Here is a 23,362-nt window from a genome sequence, read left to right as displayed (position 1 = left end):
CAAGTAAAACACTGGAATGGTAGTTTTGCAATGGAAGAATGTGCAAAGTAGAAATAAAAATAATGGGGTGCAAAGGAGCAAAATAAATAAATAAATGAAATACAGTTTGGAAAGAGGTAGTTGTTTGGGCTAAATTATAGGTGGGCTATGTACAGGTGCAGTAATCTGTGAGCTGCTCTGACAGTTGGTTCTTAAAGCTAGTGAGGGAGATAAGTGTTTCCAGTTTCAGAGATTTTTGTAGTTCGTTCCAGTCTGTCATGTTTTGTCATATATTGTCTTGTCCTTGTGCTTTCCCTTCTGTTCGTTTCCCCCTGCTGGTCTTATTAGGTTCGTTCCCTTTTTCTATCCCTCTCTCTCTCCCTCCCTCTCTCTCTTCTCTCTATCGTTCCGTTCCTGCTCCCAGCTGTTCCTCATTCTCCTAACTCACTCATTTAGTCTTTTCACACCTGTCCCCTATTTTGTCCTCTGATTAGAGTCCCTATTTCTCCCCTTGTTTTCCACCTCTGTCCTTGTCGGATCCTTGTATGATGTTCGCTGTGCTGTGTCCTTGTCTCGCCCTGTCGTGTCTTGTCTCCTTCAGATGCTGCGTGTGAGCAGGTGTCTTAGTCTGCTACGGTCGGTGCCTTCCCGAAGCAACCTGCAGTCAATGGTCGAGTCTCCAGTCTGTCCTCGTTACTACGAGTGGATTTAAGTTTTTTCCTGTTTTGTTTTCGTCTTGAGTTTTCCAGGATTAGTACTTTTGCCATTTACTGGAATAAAGACTCTGTTTTTCGCTAAGTCGCTTTTGGGTCCTCATTCACCTGCATAACACAGTCATTGGCAGTTGAGAACTGGAAGGAGAGGCGGCCAAAGAAAGAATTGGTTTTGGGGGTGACTAGAGAGATATACCTGCTGGAGCGTGTGCTACAGGTGGGAGATGCTATGGTGACCAGCGAGCTGAGATAAGGGGGGACTTTACCTAGCAGGGTCTTGTAGATGACATGGAGCCAGTGGGTTTGGCGACGAGTATGAAGCGAGGGCCAGCCAATGAGAGCGTACAGGTCGCAATGGTGGGTAGCATATGGGGCTTTGGTGACAAAACGGATTGCACTGTGATAGACTGCATCCAATTTGTTGAGTAGGGTATTGGAGGCTATTTTGTAAATGACATCGCCAAAGTCGAGGATTGGTAGGATGGTCAGTTTTACAAGGGTATGTTTGGCAGCATGAGTGAAGGATGCTTTGTTGCGAAATAGGAAGCCAATTCTAGATTTAATTTTGGATTGGAGCTGTTTGATATGGGTCTGGAAGGAGAGTTTACAGTCTAACCAGACACCTAAGTATTTGTAGTTGTCCACGTATTCTAAGTCAGAGCCGTCCAGAGTAGTGATGTTGGACAGGCGGGTAGGTGCAGGTAGTGATCGGTTGAAGAGCATGCATTTAGTTTTACTTGTATTTAAGAGCAATTGGAGGCCACGGAAAGAGAGTTGTATGGCATTGAAGCTTGCCTGGAGGGTTGTTAACAGTGTCCAAAGAAGGGCCGGAAGTATACAGAATGGTGTCATCTGCGTAGAGGTGGATCAGAGACTCACCAGCAGCAAGAGCAACCTCATTGATGTATACAGAGAAGAGAGTCGGTCCAAGAATTGAACCCTGTGGCACCCCCATAGAGACTGCCAGAGGCCAGGACAACAGGCCCTACGATTTGACATACTGAACTCTATCAGAGAAGTAGTTGGTGAACCAGGCGAGGCAATCATTTGAGAAACCAAGGCTGTCGAGTCTGCCGATGAGGATGTGGTGATTGACAGAGTCGAAAGCCTTGGCCAGATCAATGAATACGGCTGCACAGGAATGTTTCTTATCGATGGCGGTTAAGATATCGTTTAGGATCTTGAGCGTGGCTGAGGTGCACCCATGACCAGCTCTGAAACCAGATTGCATAGCAGAGAAGGTATGGTGAGATTCGAAATGGTCGGTAATCTATTTGTTGACTTGGCTTTTGAAGACCTTAGAAAGGCATGGTAGTATAGATATAGGTCTGTAGCAGTTTGGGTCAAGAGTGTCCCCCCCCTTTGAAGAAGGGGATGACCGCAGCTGCTTTCCAATCTTTGGGAATCTCAGACGACACGAAAGAGAGGTTGAACAGGCTAGTAATAGGGGTGGCAACAATTTCGGCAGATAATTTTAGAAAGAAAGGGTCCAGATTGTCTAGCCCGGCTGATTTGTAGGGGTCCAGATTTTGCAGCTCTTTCAGAACATCAGCTGAATGGATTTGGGAGAAGGAGAAATGGGGAAGGCTTGGGCGAGTTGCTGTTGGGGGTGCAGTGCTGTTGACCGAGTTAGGAGTAGCCAGGTGGAAAGCATGGCCAGCCGTAGAAAAATGCTTATTGAAATTCTCAATTATGGTGGATTTATCAGTGGTGACAGTGTTTCCTATCTTCAGTGCAGTGGGCAGCTGAGAGCAGGTGTTCTTATTCTCCATGGACTTTACAGTGTCCCAGAACTTTTTTGAGTTAGTGTTGCAGGAAGCAAATTTCTGCTTGAAAAAGCTAGCCTTGGCTTTTCTAACTGCCTGTGTATGATGGTTTCTAGCTTCCCTGAACAGCTGCATATCACGGGGGCTGTTCGATGCTAATGCAGAACGCCATAGGATGTTTTTGTGTTGATTAAGAGCAGTCAGGTCTGGGGAGAACCAAGGGCTATATCTGTTCCTGGTTCTAAATTTCTTGAATGGGGCATGTTTATTTAAGATGGTTAGGAAGGCATTTTAAAAAATATCCAGGCATCCTCTACTGACGGGATGAGATCAATATCCTTCCAGGATACCCCGGTCAGGTCGATTAGAAAGGCCTGCTCGCTGAAGTGTTTCAGGGAGCGTTTTACAGTGATGAGTGGAGGTCGTTTGACTGCTGACCCATTACGGATGCAGGCAATGAGGCAGTGATCGCTGAGATCTTGGTTGAAGACAGCAGAGGTGTATTTAGAGGGGAAGTTGGTTAGGATGATATCTATGAGGGTGCCCGTGTTTAAGGCTTTGGGGAGGTACCTGGTAGGTTCATTGATAATTTGTGTGAGATTGAGGGCATCAGTTCACATATGGTGTCCAGAGCACAGCTGGGGGCAGAGGGTGGTCTATAGCAGGCGGCAACGGTGAGAGACTTGTTTTTAGAGAGGTGGATTTTTAAAAGTAGAAGTTCAAATTGTTTGGGTACAGACCTGGATAGTAGGACAGAACTCTGCAGGCTATCTTTGCAGTAGATTGCAACACCGCCCCCTTTGGCAGTTCTATCTTGTCTGAAAATGTTGTAGTTTGGAATTAAAATTTCTGAATTTTTGGTGGTCTTCCTAAGCCAGGATTCAGACACAGCTAGAACATCCGGGTTGGCAGAGTGTGCTAAAGCAGTGAATAGAAACCAAGGCTATTACGGTTACAGAAGTCGTCAAAAGAGAGCGCCTGGGGAATAGGAGTGGAGCTAGGCACTGCAGGGCCTGGATTCACCTCTACATCGCCAGAGGAACATAGGAGGAGTAGAATAAGGGTGCGGCTAAAAGCAATAAGAATTGGTCGTCTAGAACGTCTGGAACAGAGAGTAAAAGGAGGTTTCTGGGGGCGATAAAATAGCGTCAAGGTATAATGTACAGACAAAGGTACGGTAGGAAATGACCGTCCATCATTACTTTAAGACATGAAGGTCAGTCAATTTAAAGATCTTTGAAAGTTTCTTCAAGTGCAATCGCAAAAACCATCAAGCGCTATGATGAAACTGGCTCTCATGAGGACTGCCACAGGAAAGGAAGACCCAGAGTTACCTCTGCTGCAGAAGATAAGTTCATTAGAGTTACCAGCCTCAGAAATCACAGCCCAAATAAATGCTTCACGGAGTTCAAGTAACAGACACATCTCAACATCAATTGTTCAGAGGAGAATGTGTGAATCAGACCTTCATGGTCAAATTGCTGCAAAAAAAGGACACCAATAAGAAGAAGAGACTTGCTTGGGCCAAGAAACACTAGCAATGGACATTAGACTGGTGGAAATCTGTCCTTTGGTCTGATGAGTCCAAATTTGCGGTTCCAACCGCTGTGTCTTTGTGAAAAGCAGAGTAGGTGAACGGATTATCTCCACATGTGTTTCCCACCATGAAGCATGGAGAGAAGGTGTGATGGTGCTTTGCTGGTGACACTGTCAGGGATTTTTTTTACAATTCAAGGCACACTTAACCAGCATGGATACCACAGCATTCTGCAGCGATAAGCCATCCCATCTGGTTTCCGCTTAGTAGGACTATCACATGGTCTTCAACAGGACAATGACCAAACACATCTCCAGGCTGTGTAAGGGCTATTTCACCAAGAAGAAGAGTGATGGAGTGCTGCATCAGATGACCTGGCCTCCACAATCACCCAACCTCAACCCAATTGAGATGGTTAGGGATGAGTTGGACCACAGAGTGAAAGAAAAGCAGGCAACAAGTGCTCAGCATATTTGGGAACTCCTTCAATACTGTTGGAAAGCATTCCTCATGAAGCTGGTTGAGAGAATGTGAAGATTGTGCAAGGCTGCCATCAAGGCATAAGGTGGCTACTTTGAAGAATCTCAAATATAAAATATATTTTGATTTGTTTAACAAGTTTTTGGTTACTACATTATTCCATGTGTTATTTCATTGTTCTGATGTCTTCACTATTATTCTACAATGTAGAAAATGGTAAACAATTAAGAAAAACCCTGGTGTGTAGGTGTGTCCAAGCTTTTGACTTGTACTGTACTTTCCCATTGTTCCTCAACTGTAGTGTATGATATACCATTATCTAGCTCTGAGTCTCTACTTTATCCAATGTTAAAAAAACAAACAATTTGACTACATAAGACCGAATCGAGCCCGTCGGTCACAATTTAACTATTTGGATACAGAGTGCAGACATGGCTCTGGTCAAAATCTTTACCCAGTAAATCCCTCCCATCCCATTGGACATGCGCCTGTCCTGTCCCTTGACTTACCCACACAGGCGTTCCTCTGAGGGTGGAGCCGGTAGCCAGCATAGCACTCACATTTGTAGCCAGTGTGCATGTTGACACACTCCCCATGGCCACAGAGGTTCCTGTTCAGCCTGCACTCGTCTGTTTCTGCTGTGGGGAGGGGGCACACAGTAACCTACCTAAGACAGTTGATCTCTGTACTGTACATCCCATCATGGAGACAACAACATTGCAGCCATAGGCTGATATTAGATTTGATTGGACTGTGTAGTGGAACTCACGTGAGACCTGCGTCTGTGCCACCTCCAGGGGGTCACTGCCTGGGTTCAACCTGATGATGGGCGGAGGGGTGGGCTTGGTGATGATCACTTTGGGACCAACCAGAGAAACAGACAGACCCAATCAAGGCCCCATGTCTACCTGAATATCAACAGGTTTCCCTAACAAAAGGGGCTCTCTTGACCTTAATAGGACTTTCGGAATGAATAAAGAATAAAGGAATGAGAGGCGTACCAGGTACGCGGGGGCCGTGGGTGCTGATGGGAGACAGCTGCATGGGTGTGGTCGTCTCTGGAGGCTCCTCCTACAGGACAGGGCACAGAGACACAGTGGTGTAAAGTACTTGAGTAAAAATACTTTAAAGTACTACTTAAGTCGTTTTTGGGGGTATCTGTACTTTACTTCGCTATTTATATTTTTGACTACTTTACTTTTACTTGACTACATTCCTTAAGAAAATATTGTACTTTTTACTCCATACATTTTCCTTGACAGCCAAAAGTACTCGTTGCATGTTGAATGCTTAGCAGGACAGGAAAACAGTCAAATTCACACAGTTGTCAGACGAACATCCCTGGTAATCCCTACTGCCTCTGATCTGGCGGACTCTCGAAACACACATTATTCACATTATATAAATGATGTCTGAGTGTTGAGTGTGCCAGTTGCTTCCCGTAAATTAAAAAAACAAGAAAATGGTTCCATCTGGTTTGCTTAATATAAGGAATGTTAAATTATTTAAACTTTTACTTTTGATACCTAGGTATATCTTAAACCAAATACTTTTAGACTTTAACTCAAGTAGAATTTTACTGTGAGAATTTTACTCATTTTCTATTAAGGTATCTTTACTTTTAGTCAAGAATGACAGCTACTCCCCCCAGTCTCTCACACAATGAATGATGTCTAAAGAAAAGCAGTTTCTTACCGGGTGCTTGACTTCTGAAAAAGAGAACCCAGAGAAAAACAGGTCAAAATTATGAATAACTGTCCATTTTCATTTACAGATGATGAATTTAGTCACTTTACCCCTACATGTACATATTACCTCAATTCCCTCGACTAACCTGTACCGCAGCACATTGACTTGGCACTGGTACCTGCTGTGTACTGTATACTGCATAGCCTTGTTTTTGTTAATTGTGTCACTTTTTTAAAACTTGAGTTTATTTAGTAAATATTTTCTTAAAATTGCACTGCTGGTTAAGGGCTTGTAAGTAAGCATTTCACGGTAAGGTCTATACACCTGTTGTATTTGGCACGTGACAAATAACATTTGATTATATTTCTAAGCCCTCTAAAGTCCCAGTAATATGGAGGCATCCCAAATAGCCCGACTGCACTCTCAAAAAATCTTAGCAATAGCATCGTTCTAAGTGACTAAGTGAAACCAGAATGAAGCACATCTGCCGGCAGGCGGACAAAGGTAAATCACGTCCACCCTTCGTCCACTTTGTGGGAGAAGCCACAGTGACTCACTGTCTTTCTTCTGGTTCTTGTCAGGCTTGAGAGGAACCTGCTCCAAGCTGGAGTGGATCTGAGGTGGGAACGCCACCGTCTCCCGGACACTATGGAGGAAGTAGCCCTTCCCTGCTGGACAGATCTTACTGAAGGAGGCTAACGGACCAGGGAGAGAGGAATGGAGGTGGAAAAACAAGAGGGGATGAGATGATTCAGCATCTGACCTGTAATCATACAGCTTCTGACCTGTCAAAAATACTAGAAACCGAGCTCCACTCTCTACTCCAGCATCCCACTGACCCGTGCCGTCTTGGGGACACCTCTCGCAGTTGGAGCCCCAGGCCTTGCCCACGGTGCAGCAGCACATCTCCTGGGACAGGGACGTGGGTAGGGCGTGCTCACAGCGACCCGCCTCTGTTACTATGAGGAAACACTGGCCCTGCTCCACCGGAGACGGAGACTCTGACAGCCAGGACCAATCAGAAGAGAGCAAAACACAACAGAGGTTGGAGTTAGGACATTAGGCTTACAGAAGAGGTCACTAAGGGTAGTGCCGTTTCGTGGAGGGAAATCATATGACATTTTGGTTATTTCAGATGTGGCATTTTAAATAACGGACATAAGGGATCTGTGAAAATACTGGACTAACTATTGGGACAGAAAAGGCTAGCTTTGGTGAAAGCTTTGTGGATGTGAAACATATTCAGCTCATCTACCTATCAGGCGCTGAGGTCACCTCTTGACCTCCACTGCCAACAAATGAAAACCCCACAACAATTCATCTTCATATACATGTGAGGAGAGGATGTATAGTGTATAGTGCTGCTGCTACTGAAAGCGATATGGCTGTGCTGAGTGAATGCAGAGTTGTGTGGAGAGCAGGTCTGCCTGGAGGAGGTTCTGAGTCTCACCCACACATCTGGTCCTGTCCAGGGTGAAGCCAGGCTTACAGGCACACAGGAAACTACCCTGGGTGTTCAGGCATTCTCCGTTCTGACACACCCCATGCATGGTGCACTCGTTGATGTCTTAAGGGTGAGAGTCAAAGAAAGAGTGGGGAACAGAGAGAACGTGAGGAGTGGCTTTTTTTCACATCAGTGAAGCAAATGGGCAAAGATTTACACTCATACCGGACATACCAAATGCGCACCAAACAAAATGTGGTGAAACTTGTGTAAATGATCTATTGTTTGATACATCCTTGATACATCCGTTGAATCAGTCAGGGGAGAGGCAGTATGTTCATGCTACCTTGACAGTGGGTGCTGTTGAGTCTCTTATAGCCCTGAGGGCAGGTGGAACCATAGTCTTCTATGATGGTCTGCAGCTTCACCCCAGGATCTGAGGGTAAGGCAGAGAAGGGGGGGATGAAAAGGGGAGAGAGAGAATGGAAGAATGAGAGAGGAAGGGGAGATGACACACAGCTCATCAACGAATGTAATATAAGGTCTCATAAAATGTCTGAGAATCTGAGAAGAAAGACCTAAACTAAACCATTAAGTAATGGATCAGGCCTACGCCAGAATGATCCTATTCTGTTTCTAATAGCAGCAGCGTCTGTGATCATTGCTTCCAGTTAGTCATACACTAGTGAAAGGGAATACCTAGTCAGTTGCACAACTGACTCCATTCAACCAAAAATGTATGTTCTGCATTAACTCAGCCCCTCTGAATCAGAGAGGTGCGCCGGGCTGCCTTTATCGACATCCAAGTCGTCGGCAACCGGTGAGCAGTTGTTGTTGGGGGTTATCTGCCTTGCTCAAGCGACCCTTCGGCTACTGGCCCAACACTCTTAACTGCTAGGCTACCTGCTGCCCTGGACTAAGTAGCACATTTAGCTGTTCCTTGATCAGTCTGAACACACTGTCAGCATAGGCAGCGAGACAGTAAATGTGTGTGATTCCATGGGACAGAGATATGTGTATAGATGAGACACGTTTGATCAGAGCCTGGGTTTGAGAGATTACAGGTATCCAAGCATGAGTATGAACCAGGAAGTACTAAGAGAGGGGAAATAAAATAAAAGAGGGGTGAGCGACCAAGTGAAACTACTCTTCATCTGGGGGAAAGAGAGATTCAACAGAAGGAATCAAATGATGATAGAAAAAATAGTGGTCTATGAGTGATTTTTCCTCCAGGCAGAAAAATTGTAAGAATGCTTTTGTGGGAAACTGTGGGAGCATCGCGTTCCAAAATACCTTTCAAAAATAGATGGAAGAAAAGTGCAACTTTACAAAAAGTTCATGCTTCCCAAGAAAAGCCCAGAATCATATTTTCCACTTGTTGCTTTTGTCTGTTCATTCGCAGAAGACATGTCTCATGAAAACAATAGAACGTTCCTTCAACGTTACCAGAAAAGAGGCGAGAAGCATGCCAGACAGGGATCCTGCTGTCCCAAGTTTAAAGATTAACCATAACTATCCTTTTCTTACAAAGGTTTCTTTGTCTGACTCACAACTGAGGAATGGAGTAATAGAAAAATGGAAAAAGGTAAGTTGGCCAAGATTTTCATGGGGCGCAGCTTGAAATTCAATTTTCGGCAATTCGATGACAGTATTCCACTGGCCTGGCACATGGGAAGACAGTGCAGAGTTCTTTTCTCTCTCGCTCTCTCTCACTCACTTGCACACATGCACACAGACACACACACACACAAACACACACTCACACATATACACACACATGCGTACACACTTACACAAACATAGACATACACAAATTGCTTGCGTTAATGCAGGCTCATTATTTCATAAGCTGGGAATGAATTATTGGCATGGACGCTTGGTGTTTTTGGCTCCATAAACAAATGACTTAATGCGTATAACAGCAGAGATCGAGATCAGATGGACATCTGCCAAGGAGTTAGATTATAAACAATGGAAGCTCAGTTTTCACACCTGACAGATAATAATCACTATACATGACAGATAATAATCACAATACATGACAGATAATAATCACATTACACGACAGATAATAATCACTATACATGACAGATAATAATCACTACACATGACAGATAATAATCACTATACATGACAGATAATCATCACTATACATGACAGATAATAATCACAATACATGACAGATAATAATCACTATACATGACAGATAATAATCACAATACATGACAGATAATAATCACTATACATGACAGATAATAATCACTATACGTGACAGATAATAATCACAATACATGACAGATAATCACTATACATGACAGATAATAATCACATTACACGACAGATAATAATCACTATACATGACAGATAATAATCACTATACATGACAGATAATAATCACAATACATGACAGATAATAATCACAATACATGACAGATAATCACTATACATGACAGATAATAATCACATTACACGACAGATAATAATCACTATACATGACAGATAATAATCACTATACATGACAGATAATAATCACTATACATGACAGATACTAATCACTACACATGACAGATAATAATCACTACACATGACAGATAATCACTATACATGACAGATAATAATCACTATACATGACAGATAATAATCACTATACATGACAGATAATAATCACTATACATGACAGATAATAATCACTATACATGACAGATAATAATCACTATACATGACAGATAATAATCACTATACATGACAGATAATCATCACTATACATGACAGATAATAATCACTACACATGACAGATTATAATCACTATACATGACAGATAATCATCACTATACATGACAGATAATAATCACTATACATGACAGATAATAATCACTATACATGACAGATAATAATCACTATACATGACAGATAATAATCACTATACATGACAGATAATAATCACTATACATGACAGATAATAATCACTATACATGACAGATAATAATCACTATACATGACAGATAATAATCACTACACATGACAGATAATAATCACTACACATGACAGATAATCACTATACATGACAGATAATAATCACTATACATGACAGATAATAATCACAATACACGACAGATAATAATCACTACACATGACAGATAATAATCACTACACATGACAGATAATAATCACTACACATGACAGATAATCACTACACATGACAGATAATAATCACTATACATGACAGATAATAATCACTATACATGACAGATAATAATCACTATACATGACAGATAATAATCACGATACATGACAGATAATAATCACAATACACGACAGATAATAATTACTATACATGACAGATATGCAGTTAGAGATGTAGGATAGAAGATCACAAATTAAAGAATGTCAGATCACCGGTAGTCTAGAAAGGACACACACACACACACACACACACACACACACACACACACACACACACACACACACACACACACACACACACACACACACACACACACACACACACACACACACACACACACACACACACACACACACACACACACACACACACACACACACACACACACACACACACACACTTACACTTAAGCAAGTCAATAATTCCATTCTGAGGCATTTGTTACTCACATGGTAGCTTGGGACATTTATAACATTTGTTTTGTCCCCAGGAGTTCCCGACACTTCCACAGCAGTCCTCCTGATTGGTCAGTACAGGGAGAGGGGTACTACTACACTGAAGCACATGGCGTGAGAGAGAGAAGGAAAGAGGGAAATGCACACAATGGCGTTTGAAAAACCATAATACACTTATTGTATTTAAAGTGACAATCACTATGTTGATGGGTGGTGTAACTCACAGCTTGTTTGGGCGTGGTCTCCTGGAAGCACCGCCCCCTGGGTTTGTGAGTCTGAGGGGTCAAGCGTGTCATGGTTTTATGAGGGGGCTTTGAATCCGATTGGTCGAGAGGATGGATCACAACAGATGTGTCGTGTGCATGGTGGACACGGACATTGAACTGCACTGAAAAGAGAGAATGATAGAGGGAGAGGGAGAGAGAGCGAGAGAGCGAGAGAGCGAGAGAGAGCGAGAAAGAGTGCCGCGAGTGAGAGACAGAGAGAGAGTAGCAGAGAGGAGGGAGACGCCAAGAAAGACAGGGAGAGACAAACACATGGGAGATTACATGAATATGATTACAGTTCTTTACCATGCCACCCAAAATAAACTGCTATATGGGCACAGGTATTGATAAATACAGCATTATGACTGTGGTTTCAGTGCCCACAGTTTGCCATGATGGGTACCTTCTGATGAGTGGTGGCCTGCCCCCTGTGCCAGGGGCAGGGTGAACACAGAGTGGGTCTGTGTCAGCTGTGGTCGCCCCATGGCCGCCTGCTCGCCCTGGCTCTGGCCGTCTGGCAGCACTGACAGCGTGTAGACTGGTTGCTTGTTGCCCCGCGCCGCTTGGGCCTCAGGCATCTGCCGGAGCGGGAACTGGCATAGGCGGCCAGTAAAACCTGGCGGGCACAGGCAGTGGGTCCGCGAGCTGCACACCCCTCCATTCATGCAGGTCAGTGGACACACAACTAGAGAGAAAGAGGTGTAAAACACATCACCAAGACATGAGGAGAGGAAAAACATGTACACATGGTGAACATCATCAACATAATGTAATGTTGTGCTTTCTTTCATTTGGAACATTATTGTAAACAGAGAACAGTTGGGACTTTTATAATAGCAGGACCATAGTTTCTGTAGAAAATAAACATGTCATCCCCCACAAATGATGGAGCGCCCCCTTGAGACAATTTTCTAAATCCCAGATCTCTATGGCAAGACGCATCATTCACCCGAGTTTCGTAAAAATCGGACCAGTGAGGGTGGCGCACAATTGTCCCAGCGTCGTCCGGGTTCTGGGAGGGTTTGGATGGGTTCGAACGGGCTCATCGCGCTCTAGCGACTCCTTGTGGTGGGACGGGCGCCTGCAGGCTGACTTGGGTCGTCAGTTGGACAGTGTTTTCTCCCACACGTCGGTGCGGCTGGCTTCCGGGTTAAGTGGCCGGGTGTTAAGAAGTGCGGTTTGGCGTGTCATGTTTCGAAGGACGCATGACTCAACCTTTACCTATCCCGAGCCCATTGGGGAATCTTGGCGATGACACGAGATCGTAATTGTATATCAACGGAATTGGGGAGAAAAATAGGATCAAAAATAATAAATAGGACCAGTGGTGTCAGAGATATTACGTATAATTAATGTATGTAAAGTTGATTACTATAGCACCTCCCTTGGGCCAATCAGTGTAATTTTCCAAATGAAGGATTTTTATTGCAAGATGCATCAAGACGCACCATTCACACATAATGTTTGTCAAAATCAGACCAGTGGTGTCTGAGATATTGCATGGATTAGCTAGACTCACATCCCTGAGCATGTGTGCCAAATCTCAGGACTCTGAGTCAAACAAATCAAGAGATATAAACATGTGCCCATTATAATGTCAATGTGTGATCGATATGAACGTTCTTGCATATGTTGAGTCTTGACAGTGCTTGCAACATGTGTACCAAATTTAGATTTATATGAATTTATGTGCCAGACCACACCCACGTGAATGTTTATTGGTCAATAGAGGCCATATTGTTTTAGGTACTACTCTGGAAAATATTGCATTGAGAGAGCTTTGTCCATAGAGGCCATGTAGCAGGTTCCGTGCAGATTAGTCATTCGATGCCAGAAGAGTAGCATTTTAAGTGTTTTTCACAATATTCAAAATGGCAGAAAATCCATCATGGCAGACCTTATGGGTCCCTTAGGCAGATGTGGTCCTTGTGAGGAGGGGGACCTACAGTATGTACCGAATTTCATGACTTTAGGTCAAATGGGGTGAGGGGCGTGACCTTTCAAAGTTTGCATTTTCAATCTCTTACTATAGCGCCACCATCTGGCCAATCAGTGTATTTTTGTAAATGCCGGACCTCTATGGCAAGACACATCATTTACCCGAGTTTCGTCAAAATCAGGCCAGTGTTGTCTGAGATATCGCACGTGACTGACGTATGAATGTCCTAACGGACGGCGAGAGATCCAGAGCAGGCCAGAGCAGAACACTGATACAAACGATGGCTTTTTACTGGGATTTGGAAAATATTTTAAACCACAAGAGCTCTGCTTAAAGAAAGAGCTTCATGCCATATATCTACCACTCTGTAGGCTTCCCTTTGTGTTTACTTTTATAGTCGCCACTTGTCTCCCTAAAAAGGAGAATCAGATGGAACAGCAGGAGCCAAGATCTGGGAGCTAGGAGTGCATACCAGACTGAGACGTTCGGCACAAAGAATGGAATCACAATCGAGATATGCCGTGCTAAAATATGCTGCAATACATGCCGTAATAACACACATAGTTCAATAGACATACAACAAAGTGCGCAATAATAATCAATGACTAATATTTTGTGTACTTTCTCTGTCCCATAATGGGGCCATGAAATGAAGCAGAAGTTGAAGCTCAGTGGTTTGGATGTCTTGCCCTGCAGTCTAGCATAGCAGTATCACGGCAGTGTTGAGTCCCACGGCAGGAAGAGAGAGAGCGAGATACAGAAAGAGCGAGAGAGAGAGAGAGAGACGACTCGGCACGTCGGACTGACATGGAGACCCACCCAGTGGTTGAGAAGAGGCCTCTTCGTGTTACCCGCCCCGCGGAGCAGAGCTCCGCACACTGAAGCAATTAGGCCTGGACTGCCTCGGAGTCTAGGCCGCTGTGTAATGACGGGACTAGATCACCTCAAACACAGCGGGGACATCTTTAAACCAATGAGAGTCAAGGAAAAGAGCAAACGGAGAAATCACAGCCATAATGAGATGACACGAGGCTGTGCAGCTTATGTTTAAATGTGTAGTGGGATAGGCTGAGCTGTTCTGACGCAGCCTGCACTGCCTGCACCATAATTAAACTTGACAGTGGTCTTTAACCATACACCCAAAACAGGCAGCTACACGCAGCAGCAGGTTAATGGTGAGGCTTACAGATTGCAAGGGGAAACCTGTATAGCAAATCCAGGTGGAGAAGGACTTCCCTTCCCCGTGCACAGCTCTCCAGACATCTATTGTGTCTGATTACTTTTGTCTCTGTAGAGAAAGCTGGAAAGACGGCGAGAGAAAGCAGAGAAAGCTGTTGGGAATGGAGAATTCGGGACGAGAACACAGAGAAAGAGACGGAGAAAGAAAAGACAGGGGCGTAGCCTCCTTCCAAACCCGATTATACAACTTCAACCCACAGGGACCGGAGAGACAACATAGGAAAAGTCTGGTAAGGCTTGGGGAGAGGGCCCGTCTGGCAGAGAAGCAGTCTCAGAGAGAGCAGAGCAGACCCTCTGACGGGGAACTGGAGCTCACTGCATTCACACACACACACACACACACACACACACACACACACACACACACACACACACACACACACACACACACACACACACACACACACACACACACACACACACACACACACACACACACACACACACACACACACACACACACACACACACACACACACACACACACACACACTCCATGGCCAACAACAGGACGGGGTTCTATGGAGAAGAGAATAACACAGCCCTGAGGTAAAGTTAGTCAAAATGATACCTTTGTCTCCATGAACATGTTGCTCACATGCCTTGAAGAAGACTGTACATAAGCTGTGTTTAAAATAAAATCTGGTGAATGAGCCTTTCTTTTGATGTTTCGAATTAACCCCAGCATGGGCCTTCACAACAGAGACGACAGCACATAGCTGTCTGCCATTTATAGCACACCTCTTGCTGTGTGCTTGCATTTACAACGTTCATCCCTTCCCCACAGATTAGCTAGTTGGGTGGAGTACTGGTGCTTAGCATGACAGGCTAAACACATATCTTATGAATTAAAGAGGGTGGCCCTCCAAGTCCACTAATTCGACTACACCACGCTGACTGGGCCAGGCAGCCAGTTCTCAGACTGCTCCTCTCACAGTCAATAGGAGGGATTTAAACTCGACTCTCCTCCACATCTGCTTCCCCTATCTAAACCCAGGACAGGGCAGTTTGAGGGACCTGGGTGTAAAATGCACATGGACTAATGCTTTCTGCAGACTGTGCTTGAGTGAGTGAGGGGATCGTGGGACTGTTATGATCCAGTCATGATAATATGTGTTCCACTGCATCCTTGAATTATGAAACCCGACTGGGCACAAAAAGTCTGCAGATGGGAAATTCTCCCACTCTGTTGAGTGGGTAGCAGGCTGTCAGAATGGCCTAAGAATAGATCATCTGAAACACTAAAGCAACCCAGCTATAGAATCACTCCAACAAATGCTTGGTGCTATCTAGGCTATATTATACAGTGCGATATACTATAAACCCTTCTATGGAACCCATGATCCCAATATGGATATCAATTCTTAGTCACCACCATTAATACTGACGCCCAAAATGTAATTATGCTCACATCTCACTTTCACATTATACAATTTTATTGGCATGTCTTAGGAAATAGATTTGATACTCAAAATTGGGTCAGATGTGTTCCAAACCGTAGTCAAAGGGGAAATCTTTTTTCCTGTCCGGCGTGTGCTGGAACCGAAAGAGACAAAAGAGCGGGGGAGAGAGGGAGGAAGAAAGGAACAAATGTTGGCTTTAAAGCTCTTCTCGACATAGTGTTTTATGTGAGGAGTAAGAGCTCGCTCCTCACAATGCCATGATTTAGACCAGTGGAATTCAAAATCGGGGTAATTGCGGTGGGGTCTCCAAAATGTTTTTTTTCATATACTGTGTATTCGGAAAGTATTCAGAGATGTTTCTACAACTTGGGTCCACCTGTGGTACATTAAATTGATTGGACATGATTTGGAAAGGCACACACCAGCTTACATAAATTGAAATTGCAGTTGAAATTGCATGTCAGTTGAAATTGCAAAAAACAGGAATTGTCCGTAGAGCTCCGAGACAGGATTGTGTTGAGGCACAGATCTGGGGAAAAGTACCAAAACATTTCTGCAGCATTGAAGATCCTCAAGAAGTGGCCTCCATCATTAAATGGAAGAAGTTTGGAACCACCAAACTGAGCAATCGGAGAAGGGCCTTGGTCAGGCAGGTGACCAAGAACCCAATGGTCAGTCTGACAGAGATCCAGAGTTCTTCTGCGGAGATGGGAGAACCTTCCAGAAGGACAACCATCTCTGCAGCACTCCACCAATCAGACCTTTATGGTAGAGGGGCCAGACGGAAGCCACTCCTCAGTAAAAGGTACATGACAGCCTGCTTGGCACCTAAAGGACTCTCAGACCATGAGAAACATCCAACCTGACAGCTTGAGAGGATCTGCAGAGAAGAATGGGAGAAACTCCCAAAATACAGGTGTGCAAAACTTATAGTGTCATACCCAAGAAAACTTGTGGCTGTAATCGCTGGCAAAGGTGCTTTAACAAAGTGCAGAGTAAAGGGTCTGAATACTTATGTAAATGTGATATTTCAGTTGATTTTATACATTTTCAAACATTTCTAAAAACCAGTTTTTGCTTTGTCATTATGGGGTATTGTGTGTAGATTGATGAGGGGGGGGGAAACTATTTAATCAATTTAATCCATAATTTAATCCATAAGGCTGGAACGTAATCAAATTTGGAAAAAGTTAAGGGGTCTGCAATAATAATAAAATAATACAATTTGGAAAAAGTCAAGGGGTCTGCATACTTTCCGAATGCACTAAATATACATATATATATATTTGTTGATGTCAAATGTTACGGTTTTGTCATTAGATTTGGGGTGGGGTGAGGTCCCAAGAAATTAAAGGGAAAAAAATGGTGTCCCCAGAAATTCCAGCAGAAAAAACGGGGCCTCCACTGAAAAAGTAGATTTTGACTGAAACTGACAGTGTGTAGGAGATAGACAGGCCAAGGGAGGCACTACAAAAACACAGAGAGAGAAAGAAAGATGGATAGGGAGAGAAAGAGAGAGTGGGGGGGGGGGGGCGAGAGAGCACGAGAGAGAAGAGGAGAGGGAGGGAGGAGTGGAGAGAGGGGGAGAGTGTAAGAAAGAGCGAGAGAAAGAAAGGGAAGTAGAATAGAGAAAGTGCAATGGAAAAAGCATCAGAGGGATCCAAATGAATCTGTTATTTCTTTCTTCAGATGCAGAGGGACGTTCTTTTCAGAAATACATACTTGTCATTCTTCAACTGTAGCGTGGGCAAGCTGAGACAGCTATACACACATGTTCTTTACACACACTGACACATTTACCAGAGATTTGGCACACAAACACAGAGCTATACATACCATGCTATACATATACAGAAAGTCTGACACACCAACACACACACTTTGAAATGTTTAATTATGTTATTATTTCAGACCAACGGCTGGCTGCTAGGTTTTATTACAACCACCCACGTTTGAGAGCGACAGGGTGGAAGAGGTTAATCCAAGGATAATATTTCAACAATAGGCCTTACTAACTCAAGACTTGAGCAATGATCTGACCCATGTCCAATGCCAAACCTAGACTCACGTTTCTACACTTCAGGTTGAACAAGGACCATTCTATTTCCTTTTCGGTATTCCAAAGCCCCGGGAGCAACAATAGGTTCAACTAAGTCCCCGTTCAAATCGAACCTAGCTGAAGAGACGACAACTCGGAGCTCTCGACTATCACTGCATCACAGTTCATACAACACATCGAAAACCAGCAAGACTCATACTTCCCCCAGACCTCAACAGTAACTTTAATAGGGGGAATCTCCTGCCTGTCTGTGCACTGTGTGCAGACGGAGGTGGGGGAGGGTGTGTGTGAGTGTGTGTGTTTCAGGGGCGCACTCTGCGTGCCCCTGGGGTTTTGCTCTGACTGTGGCCACCCACCCACTTCGGTCTGTCTAGAGATGATACAGCAGCAGCCTGGTTACCTCCCTCTACAGCCTCCCGTCCAACCACAGCCTCTCCCTTCCAACTCAAATATTCCTCAAAATGATCAAATGATAGTTTAACGCTCCAGTTCAACAGCTGGTCTACGTACAGTGAGCTGCTGGTCTACGAACAGTGAGCTGCTGGTCTACGTACAGTGAGCAGCTGGTCTACGTACAGTGAGCTGCTGGTCTACGTAGAGTGAGCTGCTGGTCTACGTACAGTGAGCTGCTGGTCTACGTACAGTGAGCTGCTGGTCTACGTACAGTGAGCTGCTGGTCTACGTACAGTGAGCTGCTGGTCTACGTACAGTGAGCTGCTGGTCTACGTACAGTGAGCAGCTGGTCTACGTACAGTGAGCAGCTGGTCTACGTACAGTGAGCTGCTGGTCTACGTACAGTGAGTTGCTGGTCTACGTACAGTGAGCTGCTGGTCTACGTACAGTGAGCTGCTGGTCTACGTACAGTGAGCTGGAGCTGCTGGTCTACGTACAGTGAGCAGCTGGTCTACGTACAGTGAGCTGCTGGTCTACGTACAGTGAGCTGCTGGTCTACGTACAGTGAGCTGCTGGTCTGACGTACAGTGAGCTGCGGTGAGCTGCTGGTCTACGTAGAGTGAGCAGCTGGTCTACGTACGGTGAGCAGCTGGTCTACGTCAGTGAGCTGCTGGTCTACGTACAGTGAGCTGCTGGTCAGTGAGCAGCTGGTCTACGTACAGTGAGCTGCTGGTCTACGTAGAGTGAGCTGCTGGTCTACGTACAGTGAGCTGCTGGTCAGTGAGCTGTACAGTGAGCTGCTGGTCTGACGTACAGTGAGCTGCTGGTCTACGTACAGTGAGCTGCTGGTCTACGTACAGTGAGTCTACGTACAGTGAGCTGCTGGTCTACGTACAGTGAGCTGCTCGTCTACGTACAGTGAGCTGCTGGTCTACGTACAGTGAGCTGCTGGTCTACGTACAGTGAGCAGCTGGTCTACGTACAGTGAGCTGCTGGTCTACATAGAGGGAGAGCTGGAGCAGTGAGCTGCTGGTCTACGTACAGTGAGCTGCTGGTCTACGTACAGTGAGCTGCTGGTCTCTACGTACAGTGAGCTGCTGGTCTACGTACAGTGAGCTGCTGGTCTACGTAGAGTGAGTTGCTGGTCTACGTACAGTGAGCTGCTGGTCTACGTACAGTGAGTTGCTGGTCTACGTACAGTGAGCTGCTGGTCAGTGAGCTGCTGGTCTACGTACAGTGAGCTGCTGGTCTACGTACAGTGAGCTGCTGGTCTACGTACAGTGAGCAGCTGGTCTACGTACAGTGAGCTGCTGGTCTACGTACAGTGAGCTGCTGGTCTACGTACAGTGAGCTGCTGGTCTACGTACAGTGAGCAGCTGGTCTACGTACAGTGAGCAGCTGGTCTACGTACAGTGAGCTGCTGGTCTACGTACAGTGAGCTGCTGGTCTACGTACAGTGAGCTGCTGGTCTACGTACAGTGAGCTGCTGGTCTACGTACAGTGAGCTGCTGGTCTACGTACAGTGAGCTGCTCATCTGATATCTTACATTTCTTAGAAGATCATTGTGAATATGTCAGTGGGTCAGTGATGGCCTACCAGCTTCTCATGGTTGAACAAATATTTAAAGTGATCATGAGATTATGATTATATGCCTTAAAAATTATGGCGTTATAGAGGAGGGAGTGTTTGCCAAACCATCAGAAAATGATATTAAGTACATTTTATTCTATTACTATTACAGTATTATACTGCTGTTACCGTAAGCCGGTAAGTTACACAACCCAAGTCAAAATCTATCCATTTTCTTCTCTTCATTCCCACAAAAAAATATCATCAAAAGGACAATGACAAAAACAACATCACACCACAATAACAATCACCACCACAACCACTACTACCACTATTAAAAGGGCATGATTACAATAATGGGAGGCACTGCGTGTTATGACGCTCTTGCCTTCACGGTCAGTAGAAAAAGCAAGAAACCACATCCCCAAATATGCCTGCTTTAAACTGGCGCAGTGAGACCGCATACCACATACACAGAGTGGACTATGGACTGGGCCAGACTTCTGTAGCCATGCCCATAGCCCAGGGTAAATGACATAATCACTGGCTTTTTAAAAACACAGGCCTGAGAAAGTCTCCTCTGCTTCCTCCTGCCGACTAGCAGGCCGCCTGGGAGTAAGGGCCTCTGCTTACTGAACGGGCTCGAGATACTCATAATGTACCCCTGCATCCCCTCAACCCCCTGCATCCACGCCAGATCGCTTGGCAAGGAGGGATGCAGCCCTCCAAACAGTGCCTGTTCCAACGCTCAACACACATAGAACATTTGCAGTCACGAAATGACTGCTGTCTTTAACAGTCGACTGGCACAAAATGATCGAGCAGAAATCTTGCCTGAATAAGACCGCCCTAGCCGGGGTTTGATCAACTTTAATTTTAGTCCACTTCATTAACCCCACCCCTTTTTTGTAAAGCAAAATTATCTAGAACACTTATTGTGATGTAAAAATAAACTATATCTACGCAGATCACTTCTAACATGACATATCATTAGCATTCATCTGGTGTGAGACTACAATATTGCACTGTCTGTCTGTCTGTCTGATTATGTATAATTGCCCAAACCCATCACTCCAATCCCTGCTCAATGGGCATATTATGACATGTCATGGAGGTATGTGAGGTTGTTTCTAAGGCCAGCGGTAGGCATGATCCCAGTGTAACCTGGCAACCCCCTTCACCAGAGCTATTTAACGTCTGCGGAGAGAGAGAGAGAGAGAGAGAGAGAGAGAGAGAGAGAGAGAGAGAGAGAGAGAGAGAGAGAGAGAGAGAGAGAGAGAGAGAGAGAGAGAGAGAGAGAGAGAGAGAGAGAGGGAGACAGAATGTTGGCACCAGCTTTGGGTAAGTGATGTCATGTAATCACTGGTCTAATCTGTCCTGTAGTATACACAGTATCAGCAGGCCAGGTAGAGAGAGGAACGCTGACAGTACACCCAGCAGAGCTGATGTGAGCTATCTGCCCAGGCCCGGTGGCGATGCGATGGCACACCCCTCAGGGGAGGTATGGGTCTGTAGTGGCTCAGGGCATCTCAGGGCCTTCTCCCCCTGTCCTGGCAGCAGCACTGTTATTCTGTATTTACCTTGGCTAATGGCTGTGCGGCTCCAGAGATCTGGTCGGGGGGTGCAGTTACACAGTCTCACAGTGCTCACATTCCACTAGCCAGCTTTAAATAACTGTTCCCTTTCTCCCCCACCCTAAGCAAATGGGAGGAAAGCGTGTTAAACATGGCAAGCCAGGCTAGCTCCTCCGATATTAGCCTCAAATGTGAGACGGCCTCCTTCCTGACACTGTGTTCCCTCATCACTTTCAAAAATGACCTCTAATTGGTGTTTTGTTTATGGAGCTTCAGCTGCCAAAAACAGTTTGCCTCGCACCGTTTTATCTTCTTCTCAACCTGCACCGAAGTGTTGACTTGAATAGAGCCAGTGACAGGACAGGAATAGCCCTGAGAGGAGGAATCGGATTCCATTAAAAATCCCAGTTTAAGATCCCCAAATAAACTGGACTGTCGATCTACATGGCCTGTGACCTTAAATAACCTGAGATATTTGCCCTCCATACGAGAGCAGCCTAAACCATGCACGCAGAAACATTACAACACAGCCTTGAGGGAAGGCTGATGACATGGCACCAAACATACACACATACACACACACAAAGTGTGAATCCCCCTCTCTATGGCCTTGGGAGAGACTGGCAGAGAGTGTGTGTGTGAGTAAAGCTCTGCTTAGACTCACCTCTGGGCAAAGCCAAGCCTGCGGCACACTGTGGAGTGGTGCAGGTTTCTGGGTTGCCCATGTTTACTACAGCACCCATAACTTGGCATCAGAGGAGGAAGTGAGTGAGTGTGGGGAAGGACTCTTAGAGGGAAACTAAAGTGTGTCTCTAAACAGGGACAGCAAGCCCCGGGCAGCTCCAGTTCGGCTTGTTTTTCTGACTTCTCTTTTACCTTTCATTCTCGTCTGACCTATCCCTCTGACCAATACCCAGGGAAACCCCAAATAAATCCCTGCAATAATGATTGGGTTTGAATGACCCATTAAACTCATATTTTGTGCATGATCACATTGGTCATTTCACATTCTCACATGACCTCCGTCCTGAGTCACGGATAGATAGACATGAGCCAGATGTGCTGCGGTAGGATGGAGGGAGAAGTCCATCGGGAACTGAACACAGGGGGAGTGACATAGGCCATTCTAGAGAGTCAGCTCAGCCTCAACGGTAAGGATGGGAATGTTGCTGAGGTCAGAGGGTCCACCACTTCCCTGCATATCAAAGTTGGAGGAAACCTGAGTCCCAGATACAGATACAGAGTGACTGGGCTGAATGAGACAGCAGGTTCAGTGTTTAGGATACAGACAGATACAGAGTGACTGGGCTGAATGAGACAGCAGGTTCAGTGTTTAAGATACAGACAGATACAGAGTGACTGGGCTGAATGAGACAGCAGGTTCAGTTTAGGATACAGACATATACAGAGTGAGAGTGACTGAGAAGCAGAAGCAGGTCCAGAAGAGGTGGAGAGCAGCTGCTGCCGGTCTGCTGAGGTTGATGGGTGGAATGCCTGCGCGGTAGCAACCTTTGAGGAGAAGAAAGGCTGTGTCCTCCGTCCCTCACCCAAACAGAGCTGTGTGCAGTCAAACTGGGGGAACAGGCTCAGAACTACCGTGGGTAAATAATGCAGGGACGGTGGGGGTGGGAGGAATGTCTATCAAGATTCCCATTCCCAGTCTCTTAAGTCA

The 23,362-nt window shown here is 45.2% G+C and overlaps 1 protein-coding gene across 7 annotated transcripts in view; it reads right to left on the bottom strand.

Moving 5' to 3' along the window:
- LOC124007354 (latent-transforming growth factor beta-binding protein 3-like) overlaps positions 1-23,362 on the bottom strand; it is a 46,145-nt gene that overhangs the window by 14,065 nt on the left and 8,718 nt on the right. For 5 of the 7 annotated variants that reach the window (XM_046317851.1, XM_046317866.1, XM_046317881.1 and 2 more), the window contains exons 2-12: positions 11,917-12,198; positions 11,472-11,635; positions 11,242-11,347; positions 7,955-8,044; positions 7,615-7,731; positions 7,004-7,165; positions 6,722-6,859; positions 6,171-6,184; positions 5,477-5,546; positions 5,245-5,331; positions 4,985-5,113 (exon numbers count right to left, since the gene is read on the bottom strand). In XM_046317851.1, the coding sequence (XP_046173807.1) occupies positions 4,985-5,113; positions 5,245-5,331; positions 5,477-5,546; positions 6,171-6,184; positions 6,722-6,859; positions 7,004-7,165; positions 7,615-7,731; positions 7,955-8,044; positions 11,242-11,347; positions 11,472-11,635; positions 11,917-12,198 (1,359 nt within the window). The remainder of the gene's footprint in view (positions 1-4,984; positions 5,114-5,244; positions 5,332-5,476; positions 5,547-6,170; positions 6,185-6,721; positions 6,860-7,003; positions 7,166-7,614; positions 7,732-7,954; positions 8,045-11,241; positions 11,348-11,471; positions 11,636-11,916; positions 12,199-23,362) is intronic. The other 2 variants (XM_046317858.1, XM_046317896.1) reach the window with 1 other exon arrangement.

This window comes from Oncorhynchus gorbuscha, linkage group LG02 (assembly GCF_021184085.1).
Source record: "Oncorhynchus gorbuscha isolate QuinsamMale2020 ecotype Even-year linkage group LG02, OgorEven_v1.0, whole genome shotgun sequence".
NCBI lineage: Eukaryota > Metazoa > Chordata > Actinopteri > Salmoniformes > Salmonidae > Oncorhynchus > Oncorhynchus gorbuscha.
The sequence above is the reverse complement of the archived record's forward strand: the minus strand, read 5'-3'. Positions and strand labels throughout refer to the sequence as shown.